Raw genomic sequence first — 19,310 nt, 5'->3', positions numbered from 1 at the left:
GACAGAGAGACATAGCGAGAGAGAGAATGAGAGAGAGAGAGAGAGACAGAGAAAGAGAGAGACACAGAGAGAGAGAGAATGAGAGAGAGAGAGAGAGAGAGAGACCGAGAAAGAGAGAGAGACAGAGAGAGAGAGAGAGAGACAGAGAGAGACACACACAGACAGAGAGACACACACACAAACACACAGAGACAGAGAGACACACACACACACATAGAGGGAGACACACACACAAACACACAGAGACAGAGAGAGACAGAGAAAGAGAGAGAGAGACACACACACACACACAGACACACACAAACACAGAGAGAGAGAGACAGAGAAAGAGAGAGACGCACACACAGAGAGACAGAGAGAGAGAGAGACACACACAGAGAAACACAGAGAGAGACACACAGAGAGAGAGAGAGAGAGACAGGGCGAGAGAGACAGAGAGAGAAAGACAGAGAAAGAGAGAGACGCACACACAGAGAGACAGAGAGAGAGAGACACACAGAGAAACACAGAGAGAGACACAGAGAGAGAGAGACAGAGAGAGAGAGACACACAGAGAGAGACAGAGAGAGAGAGAGACACACACACAAACACACAGAGACAGAGAGACACACACACACACACAGAGGGAGACACACACACAAACACACAGAGACAGAGAAAGAGAGAGAGACACACACACACAGACACACACAAACACAGAGAGAGAGAGAGAGAGACAGAGACAGAGAAACACAGAGAGAGACAGAGAGAGAGAGAGAGAGAGACAGAGAGAGAGAGAGAGAGAGACGCACACACAGAGAGACAGAGAGAGAGAGAGACACACACACAGAGAAACACAGAGAGAGACAGAGAGACAGAGAGAGAGAGAGAGAGAGACACAGAGAGAGACAGAGAGAGAGAGAGAGGGGGGAGGAAGAGAGAGAGGAAGACACATAGGGAGTAAGAGAGACAGAGAGTGAGAGACACAGACAGACAGTGAGAGAGAAAGAGAGAATGGGAGAGACACTGGGAAAAAGAGAGAGAGACAATGGAAGGGAGAAAGATTTGGAGAGAGAGAGGGAGAATGGGAGAGAGAGATAGACACTGGGAGAAAGGGAGGGGGAGTGAGAGACACTGGGAGTGAGGGAGAGAGAGTGAGAGGAGGAGGGAGAGACAGACAGACAGAGAGAGACTGGGAGAAAGATAGACATTGGGAGGGAGAGAGACACCGGGATGGAATGAGAGAGAGAGAGTGAGAGACTGGGAGAGACATTGGGAGGGAGAGAGACACTGGGATAGAATGAGAGAGAGAGAGTGAGAGACTGGGAGAGACATTGGGAGGGAGAGAGACACCGGGATGGAATGAGAGAGAGAGAGAGACTGGGAGAGACATTGGGAGGGAGAGAGAAAGACACTCAGAAGGAAGGAGAGACAGAGAAACTTGGAGGAAGAGAGATAGAGAGACTCACTGGGAGGGGAAGAGAGAGAGGCTGAAAGAGAGGAGAATATTGGGGTACAGTTGATAAAACATGATTAGACGGGGTAAGTAGTGTAGGAGTTGTAGTGAGGAGGAGATGGATTGGAAAAATGACTAGCGAAGAGAGAAAGGGGAAAAAAAAGTGTTAGAAGGAATTAATGTAATGGGGTTAAAATGGAGGAAATGAAAATGTAGAAGGTGGATAAGTCTTTAGAAAAGGAAGAAAGGGGGAAGAAGTACGGGAGGTAGAAAAGGAAGGAACAAAACGTTTCTGAAGTATTAGATACAAATAAAAAAGAAGACAGAAAGATGGGGAAATATAGAAGAGTGAGAAAAAATAAAGAGGATGAAAGTGGGGTAAAATGGAAAAGGAAGAAAGTGTGAAGAGAAAATACATTGATAGCTCTGCAGTGAAGTAGTAGTACGTGTGGTCGGCACAATTTAAGAAACTTTAGCATGGCAGATTCAGGTCCCCAACATGAGGAATAACTGTACTGAGAAATTACATTATACTAATGTTCTACCATTAGTGCCATTACTTGATTTGTGTTCCTAATGGTGTACTACTCAATTATTCATAGCAGAATGATTTGTAAGACATATCTATAATACAATAAAAAAAGAAAAGGACCCCAACAGCATACAGAGCACCGATTTTTAAAGTGCCCCCCCACCGAACAGTCACATATACCTCCTCTGTGCTCTGAAGTAAGATGCTGCAAAGCTTCATGTCAGTCTACCAGCACCCAAAACCCATTCCAAAACCCTTCCTGCCCTATCTGAGAATATATATCACATCATTTGACTTATTGTTCACCCGTGTGATAAAAATTACTACTTCTGTGTACGTTACTATTACATTTTATTTAAATATTCCATTTAAATGTTCATATTTACCAGTTAACAATGTGTTTTTTTTATTTACTTATATCATTAGACTATTTAATAAGAGCTTGAACCGGTGCCCAATAATTTCATTAATTACAATATTAATCTTTAATGTATTATTTAAGTATTTATTAGTTTTAATATCATTTCAAACTTGTTTTTATTATTCCTGTTTCAGCCCAGGCTCAAATGTTCATCAGGCAAATGTTGTCTTCCTTAAAGCGGAAGTAAACCCATCCATAAAACAGTTTCTTTTACAGTACGTGCCGGAAATGTAACACTCCCATTGGTTGTGCTCTCAACCAAACTGTCAGCCCATCCAATGGCTGGTGTCATAACTGATCACATGTGCATCATCATTGCAGTTGTAGATTAAACAGAGGCAAAGATGGCAGCTTCCTTGGCTGAAAACGATAATGGGGTTTACTTACACTTTAAGGACTGGTGTTCCTTAATCGAAATGTACTAACCCAGCCTCCTTGGCCTCCCTAACCAATAACTGCTCACCTATCTCAGCGACACAGCTATGGCTCACCCCAAACCATGGCTTTGTTTACTGCTGCCCATGGCATTACACGTCATTGCTAACCAACCTGAGCAGTAAGCAATCATAAAGTTGCATAAGGCCTTCTCCAGAGTGTCTTGGGAGATGGCAATGTATGATTGTTAGTCTGCTTAGTGCATAGGCTCAGCCAGTGATGTACAGAATGCTGTTCGTTTGAAAAACATTTTCCATCCTGTTCTTTTGAATGTTCTCATCAGTGCAGTTAAAAACGAACGCAAAACGAATCACTAATGATTAGAAAACCAGACAAATGTTCTTAAATTCTACTTTGAAATTCTATTAGTGTAAGGCCAGCTTAAGGCAGTAGACGACTGGGAACCTTTGACTTGGGGGTAAATACAGCCAACAAGCCCTTTCATGGTAGGGACATTGTTAGCCCTCATGCACACAGGCTGTTAAAAAAACGTTATGAAAACGCCAGTATCTTTGCAGTGATTTTTTTAAACTTTTTTCAGCGTTTTTCAGCGTTTTTGCAATAGCGTTTTTAGCGTTTTTGAGCGTTTTTGAGCGTTTTTCCGCGTTAGCGTTTTTTACCCTTTTTTTTTTTTTTTTCAAATTTTTTTTTTTTTTTTTTCAATGGATCAAAAACGCTAAAAAACGTTGGTGAAGCGTTTTTGAGCGTTTTTGAGCGTTTTTGAGCGTTAGAGCGTTTTTACAGCTGAAAAACGTCTCTCAGAACCCACTGGTCCTGGGTTTTTTTTTACAGCTTAAAAACGCCTATGCCACTTGCAGCTCAAAAACGCCTAGGTGGGCATGAAGCCATAGACTAACATAGACAGGCCTTTTTAAGCTGCAAAAAAAGCTCAAAAAAGCAGCTGTAAAAACGTCCGTGTGCATGAGGACTTAAAGTTTACATGCACTTTAAAGCTAACTCCATAGTGCCAGGTGGGAAAGAGGTGTATGATCAAAGTTCACATAAAGAAGCCATTAGTGGTCCATCATCAGTTTATTTAAAATGTGTGGACTCTAGCCTGCTGACAATAAGATTTTTGACAAACAAAAAAGAGGTGAGCTTGTCAGTCAATCAGAGATGCAGCAAAAAAATTTAAAAAAAGTAGTTACATATTTATGCGTTTTGCTTCATTACAGGAACAACTGCACAAAGAAGGGCTCCCATATTTTTACAATATGCATTTTTATCATGTTTTATTTATGAAGAGCCAACATATTTTGCTGCATAGACATCATGGCCTGTCTAAACTACTTGGCATCAAACACTAAACCCTTGTCACTCAAGTTTCTGACCTCATACGATTTGCATCACTTCTCTAAATAATTCATCTCACGCAATTCCAGGACCTAAGTGACTATGGTGTCAGGACTTTGGGAGAAAACAAAAGTTTTTTTGTTTTTTTTTCCTAATACTTTTTAAATTCATAAATTATACAGCCACTAAACCCCAAAACGTAATTTATCAGATATGAAACCAAGAAGGTCAAATGAACTCAATGCCAATTGCATTAAAATTTCATACAACACGTGTGAAGAGTCTCCAGCAAGTCTATATCAAATTTATTGGCATTGTCCTAACATCTGTCCTTTTATGGAAACTACCAAAGCCCTTGTGGAATAATTTTTTGCCCTTCCAATTGCTCTAGACCAGTGATGGCGAACCTTGGCACCCCAGATGTTTTGGAACTACATTTCCCATGATGCTCACCTACACTGCAGAGTGCATGACCATCATGGGAAATGTAGTTCCAAAACATCTGGGGTGCCAAGGTTCGCCATCACTGCTCTAGACCAAACTCACTATCCTTTGGGCTTACCTATACCAAACTCGACCAAATTAGCTACAATGTTAATTAACTACATTTTACTGAAGCCAGGTGTTTAATATCCTTAAAATGGAGAAAGATGTCTCCACCATCAAAAGACAACCTCTATAAACACACTCACAAAATCTATACCTTGGAATTCCTAACTATTAGACTAACTAATTCTATTGGTAAATTGAATAAAATCTGGCATCCTTGGCACATAACTTCACCTCATCTGTAGATCTACAACTTTTTCTCTGAATATTTATGGAGAATCTGCGTCACAATTGCATTTGTCCCAGCAGGGAGGAGTCTGGGATTCCCTCTCTTCTCCCACGGTTCTCAACACCTACTGTGACCCATGATACATAAGTAAGGGTCCCCGTTCAGACTGTCAAGGTCCAATAAGTTGGATTCCACTTGCTAGTGAGGGTGCAGGCAGGGGAAAGGTCCATCCAGACCCAAAGCAATGCTGCAAAAATGGGAAGAGATAGCTCAGTAGCCACACACCTCACCTGACCAGAGTGGTTAGCAGATGAAAGCAGGTAAAAGCAGCCTTAGCTCGATTCATCCAGACCACAACTCCAACATGTTTCGCCCCCCGCCCTTGGGGCTTAATCATGGAGATGAGGGTCTGCTGGTGGCAGGGGAATAAATACCATCGTCAGCTTCCTAAATATACCCACTGCTTTACCTTGCTTCATCTTCTTATATTTCCCTTACATTCTTTCTTTTCCATCTTTCCTTTTTCTTCCAGTCACAGCTAAATGATTTAGGATACAATGGTGTGTGTTAGTTTATTACAAAATGTTTTTGTGATAAGTTTATTACAAAATGTTTTTGTAATAACATGTTATACCACACAATTCACAAGACTATTTGGATACTGTATATGTCATTGGCAGATATTGAAAAACTCATATCGCTAAATCTCTCATTATCCTTAAAGATTATTTTAGAGGTGACAATATGTATAATTGATTTATTTAAATATGAAAGATGTCCTTGAAGTAAATGCGATGTAGCTTCTTTATAGTTGGATAAGTATCTGAATATACACCCACATCCAGTGTAACACAATGCAAATGCACATGTATAGCTTTGGAAAACAAATTTCAATAAATAGAAAGATTTAAAAAAAATCCATACAATGTGTAAATGCTTTACAAGGGTTTTGTAATGTAATGTGGAAACCTGACTATTAAACTGATGTGAGCTTATTGGACATCTCGTTCCAATACCGTGACCTTTAATATGAAGCCCCTGCCTCTCTTTGTGGCTGTAACAGCCTTCACCCTTTTGAGAAGGCTTTCCACAATATTTTGGAGGTGTGTGTGTGGGAATTAGTGCTCATTTGGCCAAAACATTTGTGAGGTCAGGTACTGATGTTGGGGTTAAGGGATTCCAAGAGGGCAGAGTGGTGGAAGGGCTTGTACCTGTATCCAATATTTATTTCTGTATGTCCCACTGCAGACATTTACCTTCTAATTTTGTCCTTGGAACCATTGGTAGAAGGACTGAAAGTAAGTGAGAATCAAACATTAAAAAAAAAATATAAGTTGTAGCTCTTTAAAGTATAGTGGGAAAATCTTCCACTTGTCCTGGTGATAACTGTCTAAGAAGAGATTTATCTAACTTTCATACAGTATATACTATATGTATATATATATATATATATATATATATATATATATATATATATATATATATATATATATATATATATATATATATAAATGATATACAGTGGGGCAAAAAAGTATTTAGTCAGCCACCAATTGTGCAAGTTCTCCCACTTAAAAAGATGAGAGAGGCCTGTAATTGTCATCATAGGTATACCTCAACTATGAGAGACAAAATGTGGAAACAAATCCAGACAATCACATTGTCTGATTTGGAAATAATTTATTTATGTTAAATTAAATTAAATATAATTTAAATTATGGTGGAAAATAAGTATTTGGTCAATATCAAAAGTTCATCTCAATACTTTGTTATATATCCTTTATTGGCAATGACAGAGGTCAAACATTTTCTGTAAGTCTTCACAAGGTTGTCACACACTGTTGCTGGTATGTTGGCCCATTCCTCCATGCAGATCTCCTCTAGAGCAGTGATGTTTTGGGGCTGTCGCTGGACAACACAGACTTTCAACTCCCTCCAAAGGTTTTCTATGGGGTTGAGATTTGGAGACTGGCTAGGCCACTCCAGGACCTTGAAATGCTTCTTACGAAGCCACTCCTTCATTGCCCGGGCGGTGTGTTTGGGATCAATGTCATGCTGAAAGACCCAGCCACATTTCATCTTCAATGCCCTTGCTGATGGGAGGAGGATTGCACTCAAAATTTCTCATGATACATGGCCCCATTCATTCTTTTATGTACACGGGTCAGTCGTCCTGTTCCCTTTGCAGAGAAACATCCCCAACGCATGATGTTGCCACCCCCATGCTTTACAGTAGGTATGGTGTTCTTTGGTTGCAACTCAGCATTCTCTCTGATCCAAACACGACGAGTTTTGTTTCTACCAAACAATTCTACTTTGGTTTTATCTGACCATATGACATTCTCCCAATCCTCTTCTGGATCATCCAAATGCTCTCTAGCAAACCTCAGACGGGCCCGGACATGTACTGGCTTAAAGTGGTGTTCTGGCCGAAATTATAATTTTTAAATAAAAATACCCCTATAATACACAAGCTTAATGTATTCTAGTAAAGTTAGTCTGTAAGCTAAGGTCTGTTTTGTTAATTTATAGCAGTAGTTTGTTATTTTATAACTTACAGCAGGCCGTGGCCATCTTAAGTGTGGGCATCTGAAGCCAGACTGTATTTCATCCTGGATCTCATCCTTGCAGATCTCGCACATGCTCAGTGCAGCACAAGCAGTGTAATAGGTTTCAGGTCAGGTTTCCATAGCAACGACAGTGTCAGAGGAAGTTGCCGCCCCTTCCCAGAAGGCATTGCAAACAGGAAATGATGCGATGAGCCACGGCTAGGAAGGAGGTAGTGAAAAATGAATACAGCAGATATACAGTAGGTGCTGAGAAAAAAAATGTAAAAATATCCAAATCGTTTACAGTGCACAGTTTAGTGAGGGATGCTGAAGAGTTGTAAAAGTGGGTGGAACTCCACTTTAAGCAGGGGGACACGTCTGGCACTGCAGGATCTGAGTCCCTGGCGGCGTAGTGTGTTACTGATGGTAGCCTTTGTTACGTTGGTCCCAGCTCTCTGCAGGTCATTCACTAGGTTCCCCCCCCCGTGTGGTCCTGGGATTTTTGCTCACCGTTCTTGTGATCATTTTGACCCCACGGGGTGAGATCTTGCGTGGAGCCCCAGATCGAGGGAGACTATCAGTGGTCTTGTATGTCTTCCATTTTCTAATTATTGCTCCCACAGTTGCTTTCTTCACACCAAGCTGCTTGCCTATTGCAGATTCAGTCTTCCCATCCTGGTGCAGGTCTACAATTTTGTTTCTGGTGTCCTTCAACAGCTCTTTGGTCTTCACCATAGTGGAGTTTGGAGTGTGACTGTTTTAGGTGGTGGACAGGTGTCTTTTATACTGATAACAAGTTCAAACAGGTGCCATTAATACAGGTAATGAGTGGAGGACAGAGGAGCCTCTAAAAAAAGAAGATACAGGTCTGTGAGAGCCAGAAATCTTGCTTGTTTGTAGGTGACCAAATACTTATTTTCCACCATAATTTGCAAATAAATTCTTTCAAAAATCGGACAATGTGATTGTCTGGATTTGTTTCCACATTTTGTCTCTCATAGTTGAGGTATACCTATGATGACAATTACAGGCCTCTCTCATCTTTTTAAGTGAGAGAACTTGAACAATTGGTGGCTGACTAAATACTTTTTTGCTCCACTGTATATAAATATAAGTCTATTGTGCTAGTATCCAATGTCAAGGGGACAATGATCATGTGACATCCTGCCTAAAGTATACCTAAAAGCCACAAAAATTATACTATTTAATTATTGGTTGAATGTGCTTTTCAAAGGTTCATCCCAAAAAGAGGGACAATCCCCTTTACTGACACTGGACCAGATGTTGACAGGTCCAGACTCTCGGGCTTCCCCAATAACCATTAGAGGGTGATGTCATAGTGTGCCCTTGTTAAAATATATTTAATCATTTGCATTCAGTATCATATGTCATTGTATTTTGGGTAATGAAGATTATTTATCTTGTGTTCTTTGTGTTTGTGTGTGTTTTTTGTTTTTCTTTTTTTTTGGTGTGTACTTGTGTACTGTGATTTTAGAATGTTGTAATCCTATCTTTTTTACTGTCTTCATTTTCTCATATAAGAACAGGTCCAGTATAGTTGAAACCAGCTTTCGGAAACCATCAGAAGCATTTTACAGCAAAAAAAAATGCTGAAAACACTTTAATTTAGCCCTCAATGACTACAGTGCATTTTGTCAAAATGGAAAAAATGTTTTAGAGATCTCTCTATTTTCATAGAAATATTAGAGAAATTAAAGCTCACAATTTTGCTCATCCCTAGTTAAGGGCATTAGATATGATAAAAGAGAAATCACCTGAGAGTTAATCTCAAAAACCCTTCCCACATCCCAAAATACAGAAATTTGGAAGAGATGCTCCAGGGATTATGCGGGCAGGGGTAAAAACTATACCTATACTTTTTACTTCTGCCCGCATAATCCCTGGGGCATCTCTTCCAAATCCCTAGTTAAGGGCCGGCAACATGTACAAAGTGACTGCAAGTGCTTTATTATGCAATTTTAGTTGGTTGTGGCAGGTACCCTTTAACCGGTAAAAGCCGGTTTGGTTACTGCACGTCACGCATTGCTCTTCACGTTATGGAATAAGCCAGGAAACATTGAGCTGACACTTTTCTCTATGCATTCCACTGCCCTAGATATCTACTCAGCACTGAGTCTGTATTACAGCTCCTCGCAGCCTGCACTGTACTCCTCTTATTACACAAATTAAATTAAAGTCCAGTGATTTTTGGTGATAAATCTGTTCTGACATCGGAATCGCAGTCATTCTGCCAGGACAGGCACGTGGCGCCATGATCTTTACGGTCCTCGCTGCTAAGAAATGTTTCCAGTAGCCTTCAGAAATAAATATTTTTTTTTTTTTTTTTTTTTTTTTTTTTAGCAAAAGCTCATCGGGGATATTTGTTGATCTGGGCTGGGGCTGTTGTCTGGGGTCTCACTGTGAAAGGTTAAAGAGAGAAATTCCCCCTCGCTGCAGCATTCGAGCAGCTTGGCAAGAGTACAGACAACAGAGTCTGGTATCCCAGCTGTGCCGAGCATTGATTGCTTTTGCCTAAAGCAGGGATGCTGTCATCTTCGTCCGTAGGTTGACTCATGTATTGACAAAGGGCTGCAAGCCAACACACACTGCTGTGCATGCCTCAACTCTGCTCTTTCCACGATGCTTTCCCAATGGAGAGCAGCTGTACGAGGACCGGCTACTAAGCGAATCTCTCCATTTAGGGAGTAATTGCTAGCAGGAGGAACTAAAAGCTTGTCATGCTCAAAGTCTCACTTTCTTAAGGGACCCCATTAGCTCTGGAGCTCAGAAGACACATCGATCCTGGTCTAACTCTCTCTGCAATTATGTGCGATCCTCACTGCGCTTGCGCTTGGCAAAAAGCAGCCCTTGGATTTAATTATAATGCTCAGAATGTTGCCATCCCATTGGCCGTGGGATCGCCCTACAGTAGAATGAAGTTTGCGGGTCATTGGGGCACTAAGCAGAAAAGCCCTAGCAGGACGATGGAGCAGTTTGCGGGGTCGGCCAGGGAATATTGTGCAGAGTGTACCTGCTCCCAAGAATGGCTCACCCCTTTCCAGGTACCTATTTCTTTTCTGTTTTTGGGGTTGCTAACCGTTACATAAAATTAAGCCTTTTGGGGTTCAATCGGTTTTTGATTACTTCATCAGAGCGATGTAGTGCAAATCTGTATACCTAGGAGGTACCTAAAAAATTTAGAACATGGACCTACTATATTTCAACCAATCAGAATCCATCTCTTATCTTTTTAGACTCCAGTAGATTGAAATCTGGTGGCTATGGGTTATCCCACCTTGTTATTTCTCATTGCTAATCTTATTTTCCTATTTGTTAATGCCTGATGGAATGATTCTTTATGTACTTACATATCACTTAATCAGCCTGCACAATTTATACATTAATTTTATATAAGAACATTTTCAATGACTGCTATCTCAAAAATCACTAGACGCTTGGATACAGGCATTGAAAAATAATTGTTTTTGGATTAATAGCTATACAGATGTCAGTTAACATCCCTTATTTTTTGGGACTTGAAGTTTGCGTCAGTTTATTTTTTTTTCTTAGCTAGTTAAATGTTTGCTGGATTTTCAATACAGGCCTAGTATTTCTCAAAATACAGTTTTTTGAGGTTTTTTTATATAAATAAATATATAAATATATATATATATATATATATATCTATATATATATAGATATATATAGATATATATCTATATATATCTATATCTATAGATATATATAGATATATATCTATATATATCTATATATAGATATATATATAGATATATATAGATATATATATCTATATATATATCTATATAGATATATATATATCTATATAGATCTATATATACCATAGATATATAGATCTATATAGATATATCTATATATATCTATATATATATATATAGATATCTATCTATATATATAGATATATAGATAGATATCTATATATATATTGTGCCTGGTAAATGAATGTGCTCCCATCTAGTATTGTACCTTGAGTTTTTAAATGTTATTAAAAATTAAAAGCTAAAATACAAATGAGTAGTCACTGATAGATGTGCTAATATTGTGTAATTAGTATTTTTCTATAGTCTTTCAGGACAGTGTTGCTTGTGAAAGGCTTGAATACACTAGAACAAATATGTGTTCCTGGAAATTCAAAATTTGAAAATTTTGACATGTTATTAACTTGGCAAATTTTGCTAAATGCTAAATCCTTATTTTAGCAGAATACACTATTACTGTGACAGTGGTAATTGGGAATGATATTCCCAATAATTACTGTTAAGTGTTTTTATTTTGTTTTTACATTTTTGTGTTTAATAATGTGCTACGACAATAAACTTCTCTAATAATGGTATAATGACTTCCTTTATGTCTGCATTGACCTTAAGGGTAGCTCTAATTAGACATCTCTAATTTTAGAGATTCCTAGTTATACTCGTTCTTAAAGTATGCTGCTAAAAGTGCACCCAGCAATGAGTTAAAAGATAAGTTGCAGGTCACTTACCAGTGTGCATATAATATAGAGTGTCACATGAACCAACAGGGTTATACCACTATAAAAAATCTTTCTGCTATAGAATAGTTGTATGCGTATTTTAGGGGTGTGTGTATTCTGTGAACTTACAACATCTACTTCTATGTAGCTGGAACGCATTTGGCTTATCCACAGATTCTAAACAAAAGTTAGTGTTTGCAAATTAGAGCGCACCTTGGGTTTTGGGGCTTTCGGGGTGCTTAGGTAGATATTGCAGTGTATTTGCATTCAGTTAATACTGCTTGTAATATTGTTTTTTATATATACTTTGCTTATATTAATATCTACTTTTTTTTTTTATTTGTAAAGCGCTTACTGTAAAAGTTTGTAGTACGCAAAAAGGAGACCAGAGCAGGTAGCAAAAGACTGACTAGAGACAGTTGTGTTGAACTTTCCAAAGTTGGTGAGCCTGTGACATACTGAACTTAAAGAGGAGCTCCATGCTCCCCCCCCAAAAAAATTTAAAGTCAGCAGCTACAAATATCGTAGCTGCTGACTTTTAATATTAGGGCACTTACCTGTCTAGGAATCCAGAGGTATTCTCACTTGAGCCAATTTTTCAATTGGCTATTGGGTGCTGACACCACCCACCTCACTAAGGGAAACCGGCAGTGAAGCCTTGTGGCTTCAGAGCTGGTTTCCTACTGTGCATGCAGGAAGCACGCTGTGCTTTGTGAATGGGTCAGCTGTGGAAGAAGGGGATCGGAAAACTGAGCCGGAAGTGGGAGCAAGTACCTGTCAAAAGCGGTACGCGCTTCCCCCCCCCCCGTGCAAAAGGTGCCATATGTGGCAGTGAGGGGGGGGGGGGGGGTAGGAGGCAGACAAGTGGAGCTTCCCTTTTTGGGTGGAGCTCCGCTTTACGGCAGTAATTTAATAGTAGCACACATTGCACCAAAACCAGATATGGGACTAACAGTACTGTGGTTTGATAGTGACAGGTCTGAAAATGATTATCTTATATAGTATTACAGTCCTCTAAACAAACAGCAATGACTTGACAACAAGGTGGTAAAAAGGGGCATTGTTGACAATAGCTGGATAACAAACCTGCAATTGTTGTGGGAAACAAATGGGCAGCTATGAAAATATGAGCGCAACAAATGGGTAATTATGACAATTATGACAATATGCAGGCGGCACATGGGCAACTGTGGCAATACCCAGGCAGCACATGGGAAACCAAGAGAATATTTTGGCAATGAATGGGAAATCTTGACAATATGTAGCCAACAAATAGGCATCATGACAATATGATAGCAGTGACAAAAAAAATACAAGAGTGGTGATAATGGTGACAATAACATTGTGAGCCCTCCTTTCCCTCCTTTACCTTATTCCAGGGCAGTCCTTATTTCAAGAAGATGCTGTAGTGCTGCATGCTAACAGGATGCATATGACCACATAGAGGAGCTCCTCCCGGCTCTTTCCTTCTTTCCAGTGCCAGCTTGCCACTTTCACATACTACTTGACAGGAGCAGTAACACTACAAGTGTCTTGTTGTCTGTTATTTTGGGGACACCTGTTACTGGACATATGTGAACATTCACAGTAGGTATGTAACGGAACGTCGCACACTCGCTTGAGTGCTTTCGTCACATACCGCTTCCTCCCAGTCTGAATCTAGATATCAGATATTCCAACCGCTCACGTGCACCAAACAAGATGACACTTGTTTAGTTGCTAAACATGGACTCTCTTATTAGAACCAAAATTACAAGTCTTTATATACAGTTAAAGAGGAGGTCCCCCCTCCTGCTCATATTACTCTAACAATACAACTGTAACCAGAAACCTAATTAACATGAGCTAGTTTACTAAATCATTTACCCAGACTAGGTGACTCAGAGACATGACCTTTAGGACAGACTTGTGGTCACCGAGCGTCACACAGTAGTATAAACACAGGACACCTTCTCACAATAGCAGGCGCTAATTACAATTAACAATACAAACAGTGATCTCCCCCCCTCCTCAGCCTAGTAGGCAACAAACTATAGTAGGAGTAGACTGCCCGGCTCCTTCCCAGTTCTACAGGCCAATGTGATCAGCTCTCTTAACTAACATGTTAAGTTCAGAATCAAACAAACCAAGAATAGTCTTTACATATATCCTGGGAGATATTGTGGTTAAATATTACTGTCCCATTTTAAGCAATCCAAGACATACCCTCCCAGTCACCATTTCCAATATGTCATACACAGGGTTCCCAGAGTCTGTGTGTCCTGGGGGACAAGGACCCGAATCCAAAGTAACACCACCTCAAGGGTCCCCAGGCATACAGCTCACAAAGCGCACCGTTTCCCCAAATGCCAGGGCTCATAATCAGTAGGCAAGAGGCTGGCATTCAGTCCTCTCCAAAAGCCTCTGTCACGGGTGAGTCTGTCACAGTATTGTCATCTATTGACCCCAGGGCGCTCCTTTAGGCCCAGTGGCACCAGAGCATCCTGTGTCATCTAGTGACTTCTTGTGCATCTCCGTAACAACTGTGCCCCCTTGCAGTCCTCTGCACACTCAGTAGCTGTCTGACCTGCTAAGTTTCTCTGTCAGTACCCTTAGCTGCCTCTCTACCCTCATGCATGCTCCTCCAGTCACCTCGAATGTCCTCCTCTTAGCGGATTCACAAGCCTCTGTCTTCTGCAATTTTCCTGTAGCACCGCCTATGCCCTTGACCTGGAACAACCTTGTAGCAGCTGTAGCCAGTACTCTTGATTGGCAAAATGTTTCTGGGCCAGAGACTGGTTAAGTAAGCATTGTAGTCAGGTCAAATGACAACTAGCTAGCATTTTTATAAAGATACTTCAGTAATAGCAGCCTCCATATTTCTCCCATGACAAGTTTTCTTTCAAGTGGAACTCTTATGCCGCGTACACAAGGCTGGACAATTTGACCGTGTGGGCTTCATCTGACCTGCAGCGGACTTTTTCGGTCGAAAATCTGACGGACTTTAGATTTAGAACATGTTTCAAACCTTTCTGACGGACTTGAGTCCGGACGAAAAGTCCGCTCGTCTGTATGCTAGTCCAATGGACAAAAACCGACGCTAGGACAGCTATTGGCTACTAGCTATGAACTTTATTTTAGTCCGGTTGTATATCATCACGTACGAATCCGTCAGACTTTGGTGTGATCATGTGTAGGCAAGTCCGTTCGTTGGGAAAGTCCGTTGGAAGTCCGCCGAAAGTCCGTCGGATAGATCGTCGGACCAGTCCGGTCGAAAAGTCCACCCGTGTGTACGCTGCATTAGTTTGAAACTTTTAGTTTTTAATAGAACGGGGAAGGGTTCAGACCTTTGTCAGGCTTTAATCACTATGTGCATCTCTGGGAGATTCCAGTTAGACATGAGCTGTGATCTGTGCTTTGGCACACTTCTGAAACAGGAGAAGAGGGGAAATATGACAATGATGACAGCTGTTCTGGAGTCCAAGGTGTATCGTCTCTTACTCTGGGGAAATGTTCTCTCTCTTTTTCCTGTTCCCCAAAACAGGAAGGGGAAATCTCTACAATTGGGACACAGGCAGCAATAAAAAAAAAAAAAAACAACAAATTCTAAAACTTAAAAAAAAAAAAAAAGTTCCAAGTGCTCTTAAAAAATTCAAAGAGTTTAATGGTCTTCAGATTCTCATTAAAGCAACTGAAAAAATGTAAACGTGCACAGCTTAGTCTGCTTGAGGAAGAAAAGGTTTAATGCATCCTTTAATTAAAGTGTAAAATTAACTGCTTAAATGTATTCCGGTTCTATTAAACTTTTATTACACCTTACTAAAATTTTGGAAACCTTTGTGATTGTAAAACATTAGCAAACTGGATTCTTCACAAAACATAAAATAGAGATTTGTTTTATTTCTTGGTTCTTTTTCAGTGACTTTCATTTGGTTTTCACCGGCTATAATTTAAATGTTCAGAATATTGTGCCAGGATGAAGTCATTATTTAGGTATCGTGACTGACACATGGTACAGAAAAATTATTTCACTGTCTTGCCTTTCCTTTCTTACCCTGACACTCTCTTTAGCAGCCAGGAACAAAGAAACTAAACATTTTGTAAGTTCTGAAGTGCTCTTATCTTATCAGAGCTTACACATTGGCTTAGATACTCTATCCCAGGACTCAAAATTTCAAGTCCTGAGCCAACGCTGTATCCTGGCCTAGGTCGACAAGTATCCTGGTCCTAAGTAACCTGGCGCTAACAGTGTAGGGCCAGTTTTATTGGGTGGACTGGGCTGAGAGGCAAATTAGTCTAGCGTTCCAATAAAGCGGCCGCACTGCTTGCGGTATGCGTGCGGCCGGTATTCCGCAACTGTGTGGGGGGGGCCACTTCTAATTTTGACTGTCCTATCATCCTGGACCACAAACCTTCCTCACTGTGCTATGTTTTCTGCTGCACCATTGGCATGGTTATATCCTCTTAGTCCTCTCCATAAAATTATCAGAAATTTGTGCTTAAAGTAGAACTATAGGCGACACTTTTTTTTTCCATTTTGGATAGAGTAAGGGAGGGTTATAGCCCCTGTCAGTTTATTTTTTACCATCCCTGTCCCATTGCAGAGATTCCCCTTCACTTCCTGCCCCATAGCCAAACAGGAAGTGAGAGGAAATCTATGCAAATTAAGGTAATCCATTGCCCCCCCCCCAGGCCCTCAGAACTAGTGTCTCCGCTTGAATATTTCAGGGCGGGTCTTAAACAGCAAGGGGTGTGGCCTTAACAGGAAGGGGTGGGTCATATTTAAATTAGGGGGTGCACGAGTTTAGTCAGGCCTAGGGCAGCACAAAACCTAAATACACTACTGTCCTGAGCTAATAGACAGGCCTTAAGGCTGGGTTCACACTATGCGGAACGGCTTGCAGCAGGGGGTCCAGTGCGTCCCTGTTCTCCGTTTCAGGGGCAAAACTTGTCCAAATGTTTGCATGAATTCGGACCTGAAACGGAGCCAAAGACGCACAGGACCCTTCTGCAGTGCACTGCACCGCCGCCCTGGAGGTGTGTGAACCAGCTCCATTGAGAGCCGGTCACAGCCTCCTGTCATGCGAATTGGATGCAGTGAAACCCGCATCCAATTTGCATAAGTGTGAACCCAGCCTAAGAGTTACTCGTCACCAGTTGCCCCATCCAACTCCTACCCTGCCCCGCCCCTAATTCCACCCCTAAACATGCCCGTGTAAATTATCTCATGAAATGACCCTGTAAATGTTTTATGCAGAATTAAGTTAGAAAAATAAATATTAACAACAACAACTTTAACAGTATTAACATAAAGCATATTTCATTGATCTGATTGTGATAAATAAAATAAGGGTAAAATATGATTGGCTACTATAGGCACTGTGCACATCATTACTGCCTTGTTAAGTACATATTTAAAAATTAAATAAATGAAAACTAGTGAATGACACTTTCACTGATTTAGGATGCAGAGAGACTTACGGCGGAGCACAGCACTGGACAGGGAAGTAGGAGCTGCCAAAGTTAACCTTTCCTATTAACAAGCTGGTGATCGGTTGTTAGGCGGTCTGAGCAGCCAATCAGCAGCTTGTTATTAGCAAAAGTAAACTTTGGCAGCTCTCACCCAACCCCCCTCCCCGCTCCGACCCCACCTCATCTAGTAATTTGCCGTCTCTCGCTGTACGCCAGGCCCTGCTAAGAGAATGACAGGGGGCGGAGGCTGAGAGGAGAATCGTCTCCCGTTCAACCCCGCCTGCCAGCAGTGCACTCCCACCCCAATGAGGCTCCACACTCGCCCTCAGCTTATTTCCACTCGCCTAATGCGAGCAGGCGAGTGAAAATTTTGAAGGCTGCTCTATCCCCTCCCGCAAAATTATCAACATTAGGGATGAGCAGAATGGTTTCAGCAGAATTGATTTCACTGCAAAATTATGGATTTGTTTTTGCCAATATTTTACCAAATTTTGCCCAATTTTTAACTTAAAAAATTATGGTTAAAAACATACATTTTAAATCTAGTTCCAAAAAAAAAAAATACAAACATGGATCCCTCAGCAGCCCATAAATATAGAAAAGCAGCTTCTGCTATACTCGTCTCTTCTCTTGTACTGTCTCCTGCAGAATCGCCTGCTTACCCATCCAGTGCCAGTCTAATGGGTTGAATGAGGTTTGGTGTTATTCAGCCCACTTCCTGTGTCACGGGTCTGCCCGCCACCCTAGACTCACAGGAGAATGTTGTCTGGCCATGTCATTAAACAGCGCCTGCTTTCTGCGGAATTCGATCCACCTAAATGCCATATCTTATTCAGCTGCATGTAGGTGTAGTTAGATATGTTTTACATTTAAATTGCATTTTCTAATTTATTGAGTACAGTACCTAAATCTCTATGCCTGTTTATAGTGGAGCTTTACCCAAAGTGCTTTTAGTGTCATGTATACAGTAGGGAACGGCCCAGATCTTGTCCCCAAAAGCTTAATATCTATTTCCCCGCAATTCCTTTTGAAATTATGGAAACACTCTCAAAGTGGCATTAAACCGACAAAAAAAAAAAATGGCCCTTGCAAAATAATAGCATAATATGCTAATATCCATCGCTTACTAGCACATTATATATGACGTACCTTAGAACGAAGCCCTCCACCGGCATGCTGTGACCACTGACAGGGCTTCCATGTTCACCTGGTCTTCCTTCTGGGTTCACAGGCTTTGGCTGTTTGACTGGCCGAGCCGTGATGACGTTATTCCTGTGCATGTGGCACACCGTTCATTGAGAGCGCATGCGCCGATGAAATTACCGGCTGCTACTATAGTAAATATCTCCTAAACACACGTTTGGGAGATATTTACTATACCTACAGGTAAGCCTTATTTTAGTCTTACCTGTAGGTGCAAGTAAACAAGGTAGACTTTACCACAACTTTAAAGCATATCCAAGGTCAAAACGTAAAATTATATCCACATTGTATTTACATTTCTAGCCTACGCCTTATTTCTTAACCTACTCCTATTACTGAATTATCCTGAAGTTTGAAAACTTACTCCACGAAGATCCACACACAATTACTTCCTTGAATTCTGTGACACATACTGCATTCCTTATGTCCTGTGAGCAGGTACTGCTGTGTCACACATTTTACAGAGCCTGCTTTCTAAACTATACAGGTACTGAGAGGAGGAGTTTCAGGAGGAGGAGTCAGTACAGGAATCACTGCTTGCAGGCAGCAAGGTACCATGGGATATGTAGTCCTTAGAAGTTGAAAGTAAACAGCAGAGGAGAAGCTGCAAAGCATGCAGGGAATCAAGAAAGCTGTGGAAAAAGATGGCCAGCAGACAGGCGGAACCCACAACATGAAAGATTTTTTTTAAAGTAAGCTT

At 40.9% G+C, this 19,310-nt stretch overlaps 1 protein-coding gene across 10 annotated transcripts in view; it reads left to right on the top strand.

The window, feature by feature from the left end:
* The window catches only part of DLG2 (discs large MAGUK scaffold protein 2), a 2,047,541-nt gene that overhangs the window by 1,220,224 nt on the left and 808,007 nt on the right, over nt 1–19,310 (top strand). The window contains exon 1 of one of the 10 annotated variants that reach the window (XM_073612838.1): nt 10,028–10,505. The exons of the other annotated variants lie outside the window; for them this stretch is intronic. Within the exon in view, the coding sequence (XP_073468939.1) occupies nt 10,269–10,505 (237 nt within the window). The 5' untranslated portion in view covers nt 10,028–10,268. Of the gene's footprint in view, nt 1–10,027; nt 10,506–19,310 lie in introns of those variants that run through there. 10 annotated transcript variants of the gene reach the window in all.

Source organism: Aquarana catesbeiana, linkage group LG02, assembly GCF_042186555.1.
Source record: "Aquarana catesbeiana isolate 2022-GZ linkage group LG02, ASM4218655v1, whole genome shotgun sequence".
Lineage (NCBI taxonomy): Eukaryota > Metazoa > Chordata > Amphibia > Anura > Ranidae > Aquarana > Aquarana catesbeiana.
Note: the sequence above shows the minus strand (reverse complement) of the source record. Positions and strands in the feature narration are given on the sequence as shown.